Source organism: Ovis aries, chromosome 3 (genome assembly GCF_016772045.2).
Source record: "Ovis aries strain OAR_USU_Benz2616 breed Rambouillet chromosome 3, ARS-UI_Ramb_v3.0, whole genome shotgun sequence".
NCBI classification, from domain to species: Eukaryota; Metazoa; Chordata; class Mammalia; order Artiodactyla; family Bovidae; genus Ovis; species Ovis aries.
Window position 1 is genome coordinate 134,510,143 of NC_056056.1, and position 18,791 is coordinate 134,528,933.

Sequence of the window (18,791 nt, forward strand, 5' to 3'; positions counted from 1 at the left end):
CAAATTAATGATATTAAAAAAAAAATCCCAAGCATCAGGAGAAACACTTCTTCCTACTTATTTTCAAGTACCATCTGAAAATAGGGGGCATGGTTTGATCTGTGGGTTTTCCATCCCACTCAGTGATGGGTGGGCAGAAAAAGTTCAAGAACAGTGGTCAAGGGCAGCATTATCCAAAGTGTGTTTGGTGGGAGGTTTCGAGTGTGGAGCTGAGGCCAGGGGCTGGGCTTGCTCGCTCATCAGCTGCATGTCTTAGTAATTGCTCTGTGCCTTGGTTCCCCAGGATATTTACAGGGCTGTTGTGATGACTACATGAATTAAAACATGTAAAGCACTTAGAATGATGACTGGCACAGAGTATATCCCACTGAAGTTTGAGAAACATTAGTATTACTTGAAAACAGGGTGTTGTGATTGGATAAAGGTGGGACGGCGTTTTAAACAGAATTCTTTACTCCAAGGCTTCCAAGCGCCTCCTGTGAGCTAATGTGCCCTGTGACCCTCTGAAGGGAATGCAATGTACAGTGTTGCCCAAAGTAGTTTCATCATGGGATTCTTTCCTTGAGGAGAAATATGTGAGATTGCACAACACATTTTTGGACATGGTGCTCTGGAGGACAGAACTAGACAGTGGGAGGAGAGTTGCCTTCCGGTGCCCACAGTCACCACCTCAGCTCTGGGACCGGTTCCCTGTCTCGGGCACTCTGGCTCGAGTCACACCCGCCTGGGACCAAGGCAGCGTGGCATCATTCGAGAAGACTGTGAGGAAGGCAGGGAAATTTTGAGGAGGGTGGTCAGTAGGACAGCATTTCCGCTGCCTGCTAGGACACCAGCCCTTCCAGGCCCTTTGTTGGTTAAAACAAATGCCACAAAGTCACTGTTAAAAACCAACTTGAGTTCTGTCTCTGCCACCTCTGAGTTGAGTGACTCCAGACATCTTCACAGCAATGATAATAAAATACCTTGATTCCTGGGCTGTCATAATGAGATAACACAAGTGAAGAAACTCTCAAACTACTTGGCACCATAAAATTGTAGTACGTGAGTGTTGGCAACAGCGAAAACTGTTAGCACAGCCATCATCACCAGAATTCTCATTAACATCCAATGTAACAATCTCTTACCAGGACTTTTTTCACGATATACTGCTACTGATAGATTTTAAAATACAATTTTTTTTTTTTACACCTTCCCTGTTAGAATGTAAACTCTTTGAAAGCAAGAACCAAATCTAATCTTTTCCCCCTCTTCAACCACAGAATTTAGCATCCAAGACTTCCGTGAACACTCACAGCAACTCGCTGACCCATGTCAGCGATGTGGGGCAGACCCACAAGACGACTCAGGGCACCATGGATGTAACCCTGCAGGCCCCTCGGCCCCGTGTCGTTCGCTGCACTCCCAGGAATCCCATCCTCAGGGTCAGCCGGGTCCCTTCCCCCGCCCCTCCTGCCCCACTCACCCACAATGGAGAGGATGACCACCACGAAGTCGAAGATGTTCCAGCCAATGGTGAAGTAGTAGTGCCGCAAGGCAAACATTTTGAGCACACACTCACAGGTGAAGAAAATGACGAAGACCAGGTTAATCCAGTAGAGAATGTTCTCCATCTGCTTGCTCTGAGTATCTGTCTCCACCATCATCGTCACCATGTTAAGGCAAATGAGCATCATGATAACAATGTCGAAGGCTTGTTGAGTGACAAAATCAAAGACGATCCCCTGGATTTTGTTCTGGGTGGGGAGGGGGGAAAGACAGAAAAGGCTTCTTGAAAACCTTCCCCAGCAGACTGTGGAAGCTGCCCCCCTGTGAATCCAAGTTCTCTCTGCTTTCTCGGTTGCAGTGCTGGCCAGCAGCAGGAGATGGACAAAGACCACCGTCAACGTTCCCTCATCAAGAGCTCTTCGAAATCACCACTCTTTTCTTTATGCCAGCACATGCTTCTGTCTGCCTTCCTGCCTCTCCAGCTGTCCCTTTTTGGTCTCATTTGCTGGCCATTTCTGCTCTCCCTTCATCTCTTCTTTCTTCCCTGGAGAGCTCATGTGCTATCTTTTCCTACTGCTCACACAGTACCTCTATACTTAGTTTCCCAAGTGTTTTCTCGTCCCGCTTGTATGTTTCCTCCGAACTCCTGGGCTGTTTGCTCGGCACTGCCTAAGCATCTCGAGCTCAACAAGTCTTTTCTCTCACCATCCCCCAACTTGCTCCTTTCTCACTGCGATTATTCATCCAGTATCTAAACCAGAAATCTAAGGGTCATTCTTGCTCTTCCTTTTCCCTCATCCCTCATCCGATGCACTGCAGGCCCTGTTGATTCTTCCTTGAATTCACCCACTTCCTTCCATTTCTGTTGCCCTACACTAGCCTAAGCCACCAGTCTTCCCTCTGGACCTCTAGAAGGGTCTCCTGACTGGTCTTCCTGCTTATTCTCTTGCCCTTATACAACACAGTCTCCACACAGTGGCAAGTGTTGATTACTTAGAAATGGATCACATCCCTCTCCTACTTAAAACTTCTCACCGGTTTCCCATCAGGCTTGCAACAGCATTCCTGTGGTTAACCTGGTTTAAAAGTGCCTTCCACAGTCTGGTCTTGCTCACCTCACACCCCCTCCTCTAGTCCATCACCACCTGGCCACACTAGTATTTCCCATCTTTAAGGCCTCATTTGCTTTTCCAGGATCTCATTCCCCGGCATTCTGACTCCTTTTTATCCGCTCAAATAGACCCAACTCTGTTGGAAGAGATCCTCCACGCCAGGCTTCCATTATTTTCTAACATGGCCCTTCAGTGCATTTTTTTTTTTTTCCTCACAACATTCCACATTTTATAATTAGTTGGTTACTTATTTATTATCTATAGCTCCACTATACTGTAAGCTCCATGATGGTGGTGTCTAAATTTTATCACTTTTTGCCTAGTGCTTGGTACACAGTAGGAGATCTGTAACTATTTGTGGAATAACTATTAACACTTCCTACCACACTGAGCATTTCTATGTCAGTGGGGGAGAAAACACACGCAGGGTCCCATGTACAAAGAACTGAACAGAGCTTTAGAAACGTCGGCCTCTTCCATTCCCTTTGGCCACACTTCTATCACACTGTGGAAACTAACATCAAAGAAATATAAAAAACAGTCTCTTTCTTAAGAGCTCCCTGATTTTTTTGGGTACCTAGGCACTTAAGCATATGCTTGTTTTTAGGATTACTTAACTTGGTGGTTTTCACACTGTTCTGCAATGAGGAAGGGCTTTCCTCGCCCTCAGAAACTGGGGAGAGGAGGTCGTCAGGAACAGGGTTTGTGGGGCTAAGTCAGGAAAAGGCTCTCAGACACCCATTCTTGTTTTTTGCTCTTCTCAGAAAGCTGGCCCGAACCTGGGACTCCCATTCTTGACTCAACAAAATACCTCCACTTTTACTTTTACAAATTAGGTTGTCAGGTACGCTTTTAAGAGTTCTGCTGTAGGTTTTTAAAATTTTATTTTAAATAAAAGTTACAGGAGATGGAACTTTGAGCCTGGCTTTTGGGGGTCATATCCCACCTAGCAGGGTGTATGACTTCAGGAACACAGCATCTCCTTCTCTGAAGCAAGAGGACAATCTCCAACACAAGGGCCATGCAGAATCCCTCTCCCCAAGTCTGTTTTACAAACTTCCCTAGTTTCACCCTCTCCTGCTCTCACAGGAGCATTTCTTTCACTTTCAGGCACATGCCTGGAAAGACTTACTTGTTAAGGAGAGCATGGAGAAAACAATGACCAAATCCTGTCCTGTACTTATAGGAGAGATCGGCTTTCACTTCACATTCTGCTGTTAGTTTTTAGGTGGTCTCTTAAAACAAACATCTCTCTACCAGAGTGAGAGCCAACGTGGTCAACATGCTGATTCTGTTGCCACTCGAGGAAGGCTCTGAGAAAAGGCTGGGTGCAAACACAAAGGCCACCCCGTACCATAACCCGTCCTCCCTTTTCCTCAGATCTCTTCATTTTTGGCCGCTCCGCGTGACTCACAGGGTCTTAGTTCCCTGACCAGGGGCTGAACCCGAGCCCCTGATGGTGAAACCACAGAGTCCTAACCACTGGACCGCCAGGAAATTCCCTTCCTCACATCTTGTGGATGGACAGCGAGGGGAGGACTGGAGGGCACAGGCCGCCCCTCATCTGCCCCCTCCTTTCTTTGCAGTAACTCTGCTGTGTCTTCATATGGAGTCCCACCTGCCCCGGGCCGGCACAACGAACTCACCAGAGGGCGGGGGATGGGCTTCTGTGGCTTCTTTGAGCCCAGCTTTTTCATGGCATTGTAGTACTTCTTCTGTTCTTCGGTCATGAAGATGTCCTGACCTCCAAAGTAAAGGAGGGAAAAAGAGAATGTGCAATTACAACTGGCTCTTACTTGCTGTAGGTGCAGCCCTGAGAACCCGGAAGGCCTTACGCCCTTCACTGTAAACCAGGGATCCCCCTCTTCACTGTAAGCCAGAGGTCAGTTTAGCTAATGGCTGTCCCAGAGTGAGGAAGGCCTGACAACTATTCTAACTCAAAAATATACCTGTCTTTGGGATTTCTGAGTCCTGCTAGGAGATCGGAAGGAAGGCAGGAAGAAAACAGACTGACAGACCCTCAGGAAAGGGCACATTTGAGAGCCATGATTCTAAACACAGCTTCATAAGTTTTAGGGGGGCCTGCTTTCCTAATACAATTCTTGAAAAAGACATTTTAAAATGAAAAGATTTTCAAGTCCTAGCTAGTGGCCCATTTCCGACAACAGCAAAAATTTAGAAATCTTGGTGGGAGCAATTTGAGAAGTTCCTTGGAGTCTGTTGGGACAGACTTGATTTGGAAAATGAACAAGAGTAATCTTTTCAATTTGCTTTAGAAAAAGTGTTAACCATCTGGGACAAGCGAGGAAGTGAGCTTTCCAAGGTTGATCTCTCAAATCCCAATGTGCTGGTGGTCCAGGGAGGAACAAAGATAATGACAAAACGAGACAGTTTCTACTTCTAACTAAAGCTGCTCATCTGCTGCTTTCCTTTTCAGCTGTTGCTAGACCCTCTGGGACCCAACCTCCCTCTGGTGGGAGGTCAAACCCAGTAAAGAGCCTCAAGAATTGCTAGTAAATTTGGTACCAGTAAATTGCTGGTTTGGTGTAACAAGTGTGGAAAACCTCACACTGCAAAATCCAGCAGAAGTCAACGAGCTGGCTGGGGCTAATGTACTGTGGGGCTGTGCCACAGTGATGTCATGATGTGGATTCTAAACAAAGAGGAGTTTTTCTCCAGACAGAGGGACAGAAGCGCCTCTCGTCTGGGTGGACCTCTGGCCGCTGGCAATGCGGGGAGGAGACCTATCTTTTTCTTTTGTTGATTGAAGTTATCAATGATGACACCAATGAACAGGTTCAGGGTGAAGAAGGAGCCGAAGATGATGAAGATGACAAAGTAGATGTACATGTAGATGTTGTCCTCATACTTAGGCTGCTCATCAGGCTGTCAAAGGACAGGAGAGAAGAGAGAGTCAGCTCCGAGCTTGGGGGATCAGATAGGAGATTTTGACACGGCAAGGCCATCAGCTACATCAACCACTTGAGCCACTGAGCAAGCTGGGGTGGCAGCCCTAGACTCTGTCTGCTTTTCTACACTGGCAGGTCCTGCCCTGAGAAGGTGTTATTCCTGCCAGGACATAGGTGGAAAACATGCAGACTGGTAGGGGAAGGAGAAGGGAGGGCTGTCTGCGCGGAGCCACACTAGTTCAAATCAGCACTGAGGAGGAGACAGCTCCATGAGGGTCAGGTAAAAGCCAACAGCCTAACCATCTGGAGCCACTGAAGAGAGTGATTGATAACTCACTGAGAGGGGGAAAGTGATCTATAATCAATAAGACAAGCAGTAACTGTTCTAACCCTCTCTCTCTCTTGACTGAGCTTCACCATGCCATGAGCTTTCTAATCATGTAAGAAGGTTGTGATCTCACCAGGTATATCCTTACCTTTCGCGAATCTACAGCTGCATACATGATGTCCATCCAGCCTTTGAAGGTTGCCTGGCAAACAGAGTCAGCCATTAGACTGTGCCTGTTAGCGGGTGGGTGGGTGGGAGTCTAGGTAGGGTTGCTTAGGTTCTGTGAGAACACAAGTCAGGGAGTTTGGGTGCAGCCTCATGTGCACACAGCATTTTTCTGTTTGTTAATACAGATCCCATGGGAGCTTCGTCTAAGTCCCTGAGTATAACATCAAAGTCTGGCAAAGAAACGTGTTGACAATGGTAGTTGAGTTCATACTTTTACAAAAGGTCTTCAGAATGAGTCTAAGAAGGTTGCCTAAAGCAAGGGCAAACTCATATTTATGAATGGCAGGGATCTACTGATGTTACTTAGAACTTACCCCTCTTCCATGAAGGAGTCATTTTTTACAATGGTGTTAAATAAGTGATGGGGGTTTGAAAAATTCATAGTTGCACTAAGAAAAAACCTCAATCAGAACTTTTCCCTCTTAAGTAACACATTTACCTACTGTAGTGGCAATACTGGCTTTATCCTAGGCAGCCCCTACTCAATTCTCCCATTGTGCCTAACCTGATCTTGGAAACTAGTATGGGTAGCCAATTTAACAGCCTCCAAGTTTACCATTTACTTTATATTTTATTAACTCAACCAGATTCTAAGTTTTCTCAGGGCCTGGGCAGTTCTTTATTCATCTGATGGCCCTGGTAATGCCCAAGCACAGGGCCTGGCATATGGTGGGGACTCAATACAAAGTTTGGCCAGCTAATGGGCACTGGTTTCTTGAAGCTGCTCTAATTCTGGTTCAATTTCTGGGTCCAATTATTTGAACTGGGACAGAACAGCTAAAGAGCTGTGGAATGGGATAAACCACTGCTCATCCCATTAACTCTGCCTCTTTCTACCAGCTAACAGTGAAGAGTTGACTATACTCAAGGCTGAGTTGAGCGCTTCACCTGGACGATCACATTTAATACTCCCAGAAACTCTATGGTGTAGAAGCAGTTGTAATAGTAACACAGAAACATAATAACAAACTATTAATTAAGCATGTGCTTGCTGTGTGCCGGGCATTGTGCTAGGGAACGTTAATAAATCACCGTGAATCCTCTTAACCACCATGCAAAGTATTACTATCCAAATTTAACAGATGAAGAAAAAGACTCAGGGAGGTTGAGTAATTTGTCCAAGGTTACATATCCGATAAACGTCAGAGTGTGGCTCAAACCTACATCTGATTTCAAAGCCCAGGAGTTTTCATTGCACCATACTATCTTGTCAAACACTCCAAAAAACTGGCCAGAGAGAGAAAACTAGACGTGATGAGATGCTTCATTTCTTGCTGTGATACACTGAGACCTTTATCTGTGGTTGAGATGATACAGTGGCAGCATCATAGCACCATCATATTGTCATATTCTTCAATTAACTCTAGCATAGCAGTAATATGGGATTGCTCTGCTCCATCAAAATTGCCCCCTTTTTTTCTTTTTGGTCTGTGACTTACCTACTTTCTCTTTAACTATATACTTCTGGAGAAAGAAGGTGATCTCTCTGCAACCTTACTGTGTTGCAAGAACCCTTATTTGTGGCTAAGCAGAACTCAAATTCTGAGCACAATGACAGATTCCCTTGACTGAGGTCTTAGAGACCTCACAGTACTCAGGAGAGGTGTCTCCCTGGAACTGCTTTGGGAAATGACAGTGACCCCCAACCTAAGAGCAACCCTGATTCTGGACATAGGGTTGAAAAAGAACGAAATGAGATTTCTGCTGGCCGTCCAATTCTCACAGGACTGAAAACAACCTTACCACTTGAAGAAGCGCCAGATATCCTGCCCCAACATTGTCAAAGTTGATCTTCACGTTCTTCCACCTGATTTCTGTGTTGTTCCCCTCCATGAGCTTTTCACACTCTGTCTTATTGTTGACATCTTCAATTTCAAATCGGATCTCAGAAGACTCATTAAAGCAATAGTGGTACTTCCCCGCAAACAGGTTAACTCCCATGATGCTGAAAATCAGCCAGAAGATGAGACACACCAGCAGCACATTCATGATGGAGGGGATGGCGCCCACCAAGGCATTCACCACCACCTGCATTGGAAGGGGGAGGTTTGCTGAGTGTCGGCAAGAAGTACAGGCACGCGCACTCTTTTGATTTCCAGGAGGGGAATGACACTGTGTGGCTTGTTATGACTATTGTTCCCTTTGGAATTAGGGTAATCAGATCCATAAACAGGACCAAAAGTTTGTATTTCTCTGAAATACACTTTGGGGAATTCTAAAAATTCCTTATTTTATTGAACACAAATTCCCCTGCCCAAGCTGACCTAGGTCTCTCACCTAAGCACCAATCTGGGACCGAAAAAATCATTTCATTGTCTAGTCTTCCTTCTTACCAACTCATGAAATACGGCCCTCACAGGACAATCGGAGTGATTTCTAGCTTGCCAGCTGCCTTTCCACAGGCATTCCCCCTCTGCAAATCAAGGTGAGATTGTTCAAAATCACAGAGAACTACCCTGAGGGGTTAGCAGTGAATCACTCGACAGTACGTAAAGTCTCTTTTATGACTAGGCAAGGCCAGTTATCTTATTTCAGGCAAGAGCTGAGCATGCATCATTTTGCAGGCTCAAGAAAAAAAAAAAAAAAAAGCTATATTCCCTCTACCAAACAGTATAAAATAAAATCTGAACAGTTGTGTTTTTCACGCAAGGTTCATTATTCTTCTTTAGTCTTTTTATTTTTCTGACTTTGCAGGCTTCTCAGTCTGAGTTGGCCCCTGCTTGGCTAATCCTGATATCTCTCTGGTCAATCCCAGGTTTGACTTGACTCTTCACAATGTACTACTGGAAAAAGGGTTTTTGGAGAGTTTCGGGTTAGATCACTGTTCTTCAAAGCCCCCAAACTGGCTTTTGTCAAAAATCACTGACTACAGTAGACTCAGGAATGAAAAAAAAAGGTAAAGAAGTCCCATTAGGAATCTAAGTTTCTGGGTTGTTTTTAACTTTGCTTCATACCTCAGACGAGAAGAGCTAGACAGTACTTCCACTGTTGTAGCAGTTTTCAGTAGAGGAGTTCAAAGTGCTTACAAAAATAGCATTTCAGGTAGTGGGACAGAAAACAATGCTGGCGATCATTCCTGCCCTGATTCTTACTTGCTGTTGTCTTAAGCAGGACTGCTAAGGCCCAGAAAGGTGACCCTGAAATGGGAAGCATGTTTCTTTTCTTTTCTAGCATCCTCGGAGGGTAAGTGGAGTTAAAATAGAGATCCTGGATATAAACAAACTCTACTCATGTTTTATTAGAAGGTGACAAGAATCACCAAGCTCCTGCATCCGTTTTTCAGTGTAGGGAAGAAGATAGGATCCGCTGCCAACCAGCACAGGACCAGAAGGGCTAAAAGGGCCGTGCTGTACAAAGAACACCAGGGGGCAGCTCTGGGCTCTAGTTTGAGCCTGATCAGGATCCGATTTTCCTCTTCTGTTGTGCCTTAGATTGTAATGCCACTCTTTGGAACCTGTGGCTGAGAAGAGCTGTCTCTTCTGTCCTGTATCAGAAAGGCAATGATACTCTGCTAAGGAGTCACTCTACCTTAAATTAAAATAATTAGTTTTGTGTTTCTCCAATTCATGTATGAAGGCCTTTAGACTGAGAGGCAGTTATTTCTTAATTCTTAGACCAAGAAATCTCTTTTAGATCTAATAGTTTTGTCCTTAGAATAAAATAACTATACTTCCATTCTTCATCACTTTGAACAAGGAGAGCCAGGATATCTGAAATCTGGAAACTCCCCAAGGTTATTTTTGAGAATGATACTCATATTTACTTATGTTACCAAATCTGTCAGGTGATCAGACTTGAATTTAATCTCCTCTTTCTATAGCTGTTTACCCTTTGATGGGAGCACTACGAGGCAATGAGATGTGCAAAAGAACAGGCAAAAGGAGGATGACCTACAAATGAAATAACTATTTCTCTAAAGTAGGAGAGTAGGTTATGTAAAGTTTCAAAAGCTCCAGTCTATGTGACAGCATTTTGCAGCAGAGCTTGGATGAGAGATGATGACCTTCTATTAGACCATCACAGGTCTGCAATACGGAAGTTGGTCCCCAAAGATCTGAAACCTAGAAATCTTGCTTTTTATATCAATTCAGAATATACCTACTCCAGGAACTCTTCTGGCCACCTTAACCTGGTCTAACCTGTCCTGCATGGTGTCTGTGTCTTACAGTCAAGTATGGGGTAATTGCAGCAGGGAAGAATAATCAGCTACTTTCACTTTTATACTCACGGATCTGCACAAAGGAATCGATACACAAAAGTATTTACTGGGTGTTCTGTGATACATAGGATGTAGAAATCCCTTAAAGTCTAATGTGTACTTAAAGATGTAAATGTGCTTTCACTTATAATGAAATGCACTTTCATTATAACCAAAGAAGAACTTAGCTTCATTTCATGAGTAAAACAGTAAAGAGAATTGATGACATTTCTAATAATTCTTCCTTGTGAACTTTAGCTAATATTCTCAGCAACTAAAGAGCAAGAAAGTATGCTTTCTTATTTTAACTCTTACACTACAGATATATATATATAAATGACAACTTAAGTTTCCAAGGATAGTTTCATAATAAATTGGATCTCCTCTTCTGCCCTCTAATGGCTCAAATTACTCTATACTGTTTTTAATTATGATGAAATTCATTATTTTTAAAGGTCAGGTATACAAATATTACTTAAAGCTACGATCTAGCAATCTATAAAGCTACTTTTTTCAATAGAAGTTTATCTTTAGCAATTGAAACAAATCTCATTTAATTGATGAAAAATTCCAACATGTACTAATTCTTTCAGCATTTCTGTCTTCTCTATAATGCCTGGAACATTATTGCTCATTAAATACTATAAAACCTGTCAAATAGCTTTGAATACATGGCAGAGGGAACATGGCTTTAATGGAAAACTATGTACTGACAATCAACAAAAATGCATGCATGTCTCATAGCATTACTATTGTGTACCCTCAAAAAATTTAACAGCACAGCAAAATCCTTAAATGAAGATTACTATGGAGGAGAGAAAAGCAAAGAACTACATTAAGTATTCCTTTGCCAATAGCAGGAGCATTTCAGTGTTCTGGTCTTTGGCTTGAGGAAGAGACTGAAGTCAGGGTCCCAGGACAAGCTAGGGCCTTATGTTCCCCCTCAAGTGAAGGCCTGAGCCTCTCACTGGAGCAGCACAGTGACAGTTGAGTCCATCCGCGTTGATGGTATTTAGTTCTTGTTTAACATTTTTTAAGGGTAGTCTCTCAAGTGGTGGCACACCCAAGGACCCAAACCAAGAAGTGGGAAACACATCCCTGTGGAAGGGCAACGTTCAAATGAAACGTCAATCCCTAATTCTGCTTATTACTGGGGGACTTACGATAAGCTCAGGCAAATTCACTCTTCCCTTCTTGCAGTTCTTGCACAAAAGGGCGGGGGGACTGCTGCCCAGGAATGGGTCATGAGCCCTCACCTCCGGCCCAACCAGAAACGGCCATGCTGTCGATGACTGGAGTCAACCAAAGGCGGGCTCATCCGTTACCAGAACTTTCCTGCCTATTGTTTGAAAGACTGATTTTTGGGTTCAAACTTGTGCCTGCCCTGATTATCTCATCTCAAAAAAACCTTTGTTAATGCTTTTCAAATAAAACTTTCTATTCGAAGGTCACCCATTCCAGATCTCTGGGTTCCTAAACAACCTGAAAGTTGACAAGTTTTGAGGGAATGAAACTGGGAGTCCCTGAAAGGAGAGGAAAGGAGGAGGAGCTAAAGGGAAGGGGTATGGCCACCAGAAGGGCCCTGGCATTCAGACTATTCACACAAGGTCCTTGTGAGCCAACTGGCCACAGCTGATCAATGAGGGCTACCTCTGCCACAGGGTGGGACTGGGGGTAACGGGCACCCAGACAGAGAAAGGTTGTAGCAAGTGTCAACTGGGCATCTCTTTTTCAGGCTTTCTTTGGGTATTACTGGTTTCACTTTAGGAGATCTGGGACCCATCCTGGGGCATGTTGGAGGATCACAGGCTACTGAGTTGAGCCACAATGTTGCAATTATTGCCTTCAGTCAACAAAATGGATGATCAGCTCTATAACAAAACTAATACAACTTATTTAAAACATTTATCTAACTTCTGAAAATAGTAGGAAGGTTGGGGAGGAGGGAAGAGCATTCTAACCCTATCTTCAATGACACCAGAGCCCCTTAAAATGCTAAGCCCTCTTCAACAGACTCTCTCCCCACTTACATTTAGCCTGAGCATAACAAGGACCTAATAGCACACATTCTGAAATCTCTTTATTTGTGGGAGAAAGACTTAGAATCCCAACTTTTTTTCCTTAATTCAAATAAATGTATGTTGCTGTGGAATGGACCTTCCTGCAGATGGTTTCAGGTGGGCTGCAGAAAGGCTCTATTTAGTAAACCAAACTGTGACTGTGCTACAGCAGAAATGCAAATGTCTTACAGAAAGCATTTGTCTGGATAAACTAAAATAATAAAATCCCCAAGGCCAAGGGAGATGTTCATCTTCCTGGGCAGATGTGGGTGGCTTCATGGAACAGTGGCCAGGAACCCACAGATGAGAACGGAGTGAGGCAGTACCATTCTGGTACCTAGTTTCCCTGAGCAGTCTGGCTCTGTGTGGGCCATTGCAACAGTTTAATGTTTGATCTCTGCACGTTTAAAAAATATCCTCTGGTTTGCTCTCCTGCATGTATTCAACATCTTAATTAAAGTGAGTTTTCTTGGTCTCGTTAAGTATAACAGACCTCTCTGATTACCACGGGACAACTATTACCATCAGAAGCCAGTTGTCCATTTGATTTTAGGAAACTGACTTGTGTGTGCTCATGCACATACATGTGCCCACACACAGAATTTTTTTAAACCAAGAGAGACGGCAAAAAGGCACCAAAAGAGGGAGCCTTATTTCTCAGTTGGCAGGGTGACAGCACCTTGCCCTGTTTGGATTTGGGTGGAGTATTGCCCAAGCAGGTAACAGCAGGGGTTGAGAAATTTCAGAAGAATTAGCTGATAGGCATCAATCATTGTACCTGGTTGTTATTTTAGCAGTGTTACAATAGGGGGCCAGAGAGCGTGGGCAGAGGGGTAGGGGATGAGGAGGAAAGCTCTGCTATCAGACGGAGGCTGCCAGTCCTTATGGGACTGGGCTGAGAACAACAAGGTGCAATAAGAGGAATCAGAATAGAAAGAAAAGCATTTCTTTTCCCAGGGTCATGCCAAATTCTGTTCTGTCCCCATTTCCAGGCCTACCGTCCCAGCTTCTAGCCCCTTCTCAGGTGCTTTCTCAGCGACTCCAAGGCCACGGTCCCCACCTGGCTCACGCCCCTATCCAGCACTCTCCCTGTCTGTGGCCTCTGCTTTTCAGGGAGTCTGTGGGTGACAATTCCCCTTCTTTGCACCTGGTGATTCTCCCTATTAAATCAACAGCCCAGAAAGCCGCCCCAAGTGCTACAGGTAAGCCAGGCCAAATGAGAATAGCCAATGTTAACATGGTCTGCGATGGCATGTTGTTGGGGGTGGGCCAGTATTAATATGATGAGGCAGCTTAATGTGAGTCCCCTTCGCACAGGGCAGGTGCGGGGGAGAGAGAGTGGAGGATCAAGACAGCAGCTGCATCACAGAATTCGTGTTTGAATGATCTTCCCACCGTGTGATCAGTTCTAGCATGCTTAAACAGTTTCCACTGGCATGCAGAAGGATCAGCTGCTCTTAGTATCTTACCCTCATCCCTTCAAATCGTGATAAGGCTCTTAAGGGTCTCAAAGCTCTTAGGGTCCTAAGGGACTTTATGGCACCTAGTTCCGAGTAGCCCAGGGCATTAGCTATAAGGCTGACTAAAGAGACCTACACGGAAACAGAAGAGAAAAACAAAAACAAAAAAAAGGAAACAAAAGATAAAACAGCAACAACAACAAAAAAGAAACAGAGGATCCAGAGTGTTAGAATAAAACCCCTAGCCCTGATGACACAGACTGGGCCCCGCCCTCCCGGAAGAGGAAGTGTGTTACACCAGCTGCCTACTTCAACTTGGACTCAAACGACCTGGAAGGAAAGGTGGTTGAGGCAGAAGAGAAAAACACAAAGGGAAGAGAACGTCGAGAGAGGGCAGAAGAACAGACATACAAACTGGCAAAGGGAGAGGCTGACGGGATAGGGAGAATGAGGAAGTCCCATTGGAAGGAGAGGAGCCTGAACAGATGACAAAAGCCTTACCCTCGCCCTTTACAGTCTCTGCAGGTCCCAGAAGTTCCCATTAAATTAAGCCAGACAAATTTAATGGTACCTATGGAAAAGAATACAGATAAATACACACACTCCACACAGGCTGCCCCCTCCTCAGCTCATTCACCACGGACTTCCAACAAGGACAAGCTCTCTTACTCCTGGTTGACGAGAAACCATTTGTTTGAGAATTGGATCAGTTACTACATCAACAAGGAAACGGATTCAATAAGCACCACAGTAGACTTTGCAGTTTCCAACAAGAAAAGGACCAAATGGAGAAACTTCTTGACAGAACTTTGGCTCCATGGGAACTCAAGTGACTCTCTCACTTTTAACTGCAACAATCCTTCCATCTTTTTAACTAGAATCACGGCTCCCTCATGATCATGAGAACTTGGGTAAGGTCTGGACAACTGAATCCATATTTTCCCTTATAATTCCCATACTTTCTCTCCACAAAGGCCCAAAAGAATTGGCCTCAGGTCTAACCTTTCTAGGCTGGAAGGCTTCTTGGATGAATTTTTTATTTACAGATAAGGAGACTGAGGCCCACACACAAGAATTTGCCCAGTGTCAACACTGGCGGTTCTGCAGCCAGGATTAAAGGCCCAAACTCCTGATTCCCAGGCAAAACTCTTCCACAGACAGGTCAACACCCCCCCTGGCTGGATGACAAAAATCCCAATAAAGGATTATGGTATCTGCACAATTTGGAGCTGTGTATATTGCCATACTGGGGAGAAGCAGTCTGGTGTCTAGGCCTGGAGTCACAGCCAAATGCTTTTTTGCTTTTAGAGAGGCAGACCTACCTTATTCTACCAGAGCTCGCAGAGTGGCTATCCCACAGATCCCTTAACTACACGGAGGGCTGCCTGGGCCTAACCTGAGAGGCACAGAGCTCTTCACGTGGCAGAAGACCAGAAATACCTTTAGTTAGACTGTTTGGGCTCTGGGTTTCTTAGAGAAGTATTTCCCTTATACTGCACCACAAGTCTGGGATAGGTTAAGATGCTCTCATCAACAATTTTTAAATTCCCTGTACTCGGAAGTAATGATCATAGGTTGGCTTAGCCTAAACTGATGATATTTTAAAGCAAATTTAGAGGCAAAAAAAGAGAAACAACCCACAACTTGGTTCTTGGTTCCATTTGATGCTTTTAAACTCTAGCTGAGGGGTTTACTTCTCAAGATTCTGAATCTCTGAACTATACAAAAAGTTTTTTTAAAAAACAAAGATATTTATAATTAAGCAGTAGGCTGGCAGGGGTAGAAGTAGCAGGTCAATGGCCTAGTGAGGGTCAGGGATGAGCAGCCTCAGAGGTTTCAGAGTTTAAAGCAGTGTGAACCTTTGGCTATGCCTGTCCTAATAGTCCATGAGTGGAGATCTCCCTGAAGGCCAGGCAGTAGCCAGAGCAAATCTGGAATGAACGGCTGCCTTATTCAGCTACTCAGGTTCTTTGAAGGGTAGATGGCTCAGAGTATAATTTCTGTTCCAAAACAGCAGGCTCAAAAGCTTTGTCTAGAACACAGCAGTACCAACCAATCATTTTCCCTCCATCCATCATTGACAGTAAGAATCCGCATGGAGGTGTCTTTTGTCTACGACTGCCAGGCGCGGCCAACTCTCAACCCTGAAGCATCTAACACTGTCATATTCTTAAGTGAGACCTGAATGGGTACATCTGAAGGTAAGCTACTTCAACCAAATACTCGAGGTCAAAATACCCAAATCAATTCTGCATAACTATGCCAGGTAAAGATTACAGAAAACTAAGCTTCATACAAGGCAAGAAGATTCTTGTGGGGGGGGGGGCAGCGGTGATTTATCTGATAATAAATAGGCCCAAAGTGGGGAGAAGGGTGGAGGAGGTACAGACGCCAATTCAGAGGCTGGCTTTAAATGCTGCTGAGACAGTCTGCTATTCAACTGACCAATCGAACCAAGATCTCCTCCCAAGACAGCATCAGTAAGCATCCTATCTGGGTAGTTAGTGGTAATTTTATAATCTGCTGAGACTCCATGTTAAACACTCACTGGACATAATCAGAACATTGCTTAAAAGAATTAAGGAAAGAATAAAACCTGAAAAAGGAAAGGAACTGAGGGCAAGTAAAAATCCAGGCTATCTGTGGCTGCAGGCATAGAAGAAAAGGGAGACACTGCGTGACTTTTTAAAAATGACATGAACATTTCCAAATGGAGAGTGTTTTCAGTAGTGAATTCAGGATGAGGTGAATGGTCTCTGCAAGTTCCCATCCCTGGAACAGATACGCTGGCTAATCTCTGGATCTGCTGGGGGTAAATTTCCCTGGGAGATGATGATGAAATTCTTTTCCAGGACACAATCTCCAGGGCAGCCAAGGACCTGGGCAGAAGAAAATGTTGTCTCTGGGAACTCATGTGGCTTATAAACAAAGAAAGTTAATCTTGGAAGCCGTCTCGATCATCTCCATGATTCTAAAAAGTACCCTGGTGGCTCTAAGAGGCAATGAGGAAGAATGAAAATCCATTAGACGTACAAACATGGTGATGAATAACAGGTTCCGGCATCGAGTCACTGGTGGATGGAATGGGAGGAAAGAGCTTCTCAGAGAGGCTGCTAAATTAGGACCGAAAATTTACACCTGCTTGATGTTCTAAAATACCAAAGGGACCAGACTTTTTATTTAAAAGGACAGCAAAGCCTCTGATGGTTCCAGCTGTCCAGGTGTCAGTCGAAGCCTGATCCTCCATCCATAACACACAGCGCAGCCAGGGCACGGGCTGGAGCTGCCACCCCTCGCCCCACCCTGCACACTCTGCTTCACACTGGTTATGTGTGTCTCATCTTTTCAGCCCTTCAGGAGTAATCTTGTCTTCTGCTGCTGCTGCTGCTAAGTCGCTTCAGTCATGTCCGACTCTTCGCGACCCCGTGGACTGCAGCCCACCAGGCTCCCCTGTCCCTGGGATTCTCCAGGCAAGAACACTGGGGAGGGTTGCCATTTCCTCCTCCAATGCATGAAAGTGAAAAGTGAAAGGGAAGTCGCTCAGTCACGTCCGACTCTTCGCGACCCTGTGGACTGCAGCCCACCAGGCTCCTCCGTCCATCTTGTCTTCTACTCTCTGCTTCTCCACAACACCTGGCAGGAGGTTTTGTGCTGTGGGTGTTGAATGAACATTTGATACGTGAAGAATAAATGCACTGCTCTGCCTGAGAGAAAACTGAGAGTCCTGGGAGAGACCTGTTCCCGGAATGCGGGATTTCCACAAGCCTGGAATCAGGTAAGAGTGGCCTGGACGGCTAAGGTGAGCTTCCCAAGGGCCAGGGCCATCCCTCCCTGTCCCCTCTGACTCCCCATGGCTCCTGGGACAATTCTACACGGAGAGTGGTGTTTTGTTTATTTCTGTTTACTAGTTACTGGTCCAGAAGTGTTTCAGGAGCCAGAGTCAGGTCTCGTGGCAATGGAAGAATCCAGCAACTCCCCAAAGTTAGAGGATTTAAGGATTACTGTCTGCGGGCTCCATGTCTTCCTCATGTCTTTTGCTTCCCTGTCACTTAGTATAAAGAGTGCTAAAAGTATTTACTAAATGCACACTGACCTGCAGAACTGTTAATTCTTCTGTAACAGCAGCAGAAGGTGGGGTACTTGATTGCCCACCCAGAGGGAAGAGGAGAGTGGCACAGGTTAGGGTGAACAGGAGGCAGGTCAAGGTGGGGAAGGTTTGTGCTGAATCACAGCTTCCCTAGGGCTGCTGGAAGTGTGGGAGTGGACATACCTATCTGAGTTTCTGGAACGTCTAGAAGACAAGGGGCCCCTAGGTCTCCCGCGGGTGTCCACCTGACTCTAAGCGGTCCTGAGGAGTCACAGTGAAATAGAGGCTCCAGGGTACTTCCACTGTTCTGTAGAAAGAGAACTGGCCTGTGTCACCTCAGGTCTCTGGGTCTGATCCCAAACCCATTCCTTACCTCCTAGAACTTATGCTTCCCATCTGCGGGAGGAGGCAGAGGCCCTTCCGCTACCGCCTCTGGCTAGAGGCGCTCATGCCGGCCACCCTGGGGCAAGACCTCCCTGGTTCACTCTAAGAACAGTGACCTCCTCACCTCACTGGAGCACAGCGACAGCTCTCAGAAGGAGTCGAGGATGCTGCGTTGGGAAAGGAGTGCATTAACCCAGCAGAGACCGCCCTGGTGCAGACTGCCAGGTGCCTCTGACTTCTGTGCTGCTTCGTGCCAGCCCAGAGGGGCTCCATAGGCAGTTCATCAATGAAACCTATTTTAAAAGGACCAACCCAGCCACCAAACACTCCCCTTCTCCACTCTCAGAAGGAAGTGAAGTCACCTTTGGCCCTGCTCCTGAAATTCCCATTCATTCTCATTCAAATGCTGATTTGACTAGAAGAAAAAAGCTTCAGTGATCAGACAGAATAAGAAGCACTCATCATGGTTAGAAAGCCCAATAAGGAACAGTTCCTGGTGGAGTGAGAAATAGTTATAGGTGACGTGGCTTCACCCTGAAA

The 18,791-nt window shown here is 45.2% G+C and overlaps 1 protein-coding gene across 3 annotated transcripts in view; it reads right to left on the reverse strand.

Moving 5' to 3' along the window:
- The window catches only part of SCN8A (sodium voltage-gated channel alpha subunit 8), a 200,094-nt gene that overhangs the window by 7,703 nt on the left and 173,600 nt on the right, over positions 1 to 18,791 (reverse strand). For all 3 annotated transcript variants that reach the window (XM_027967303.2, XM_060412555.1, XM_027967305.3), the window contains 6 exons: positions 13,790 to 13,912; positions 7,806 to 8,090; positions 5,983 to 6,036; positions 5,346 to 5,483; positions 4,244 to 4,348; positions 1,463 to 1,733 (listed from right to left, as the gene is read on the reverse strand). In XM_027967303.2, coding sequence (XP_027823104.1) covers positions 1,463 to 1,733; positions 4,244 to 4,348; positions 5,346 to 5,483; positions 5,983 to 6,036; positions 7,806 to 8,090; positions 13,790 to 13,912 — 976 coding nt within the window. The remainder of the gene's footprint in view (positions 1 to 1,462; positions 1,734 to 4,243; positions 4,349 to 5,345; positions 5,484 to 5,982; positions 6,037 to 7,805; positions 8,091 to 13,789; positions 13,913 to 18,791) is intronic.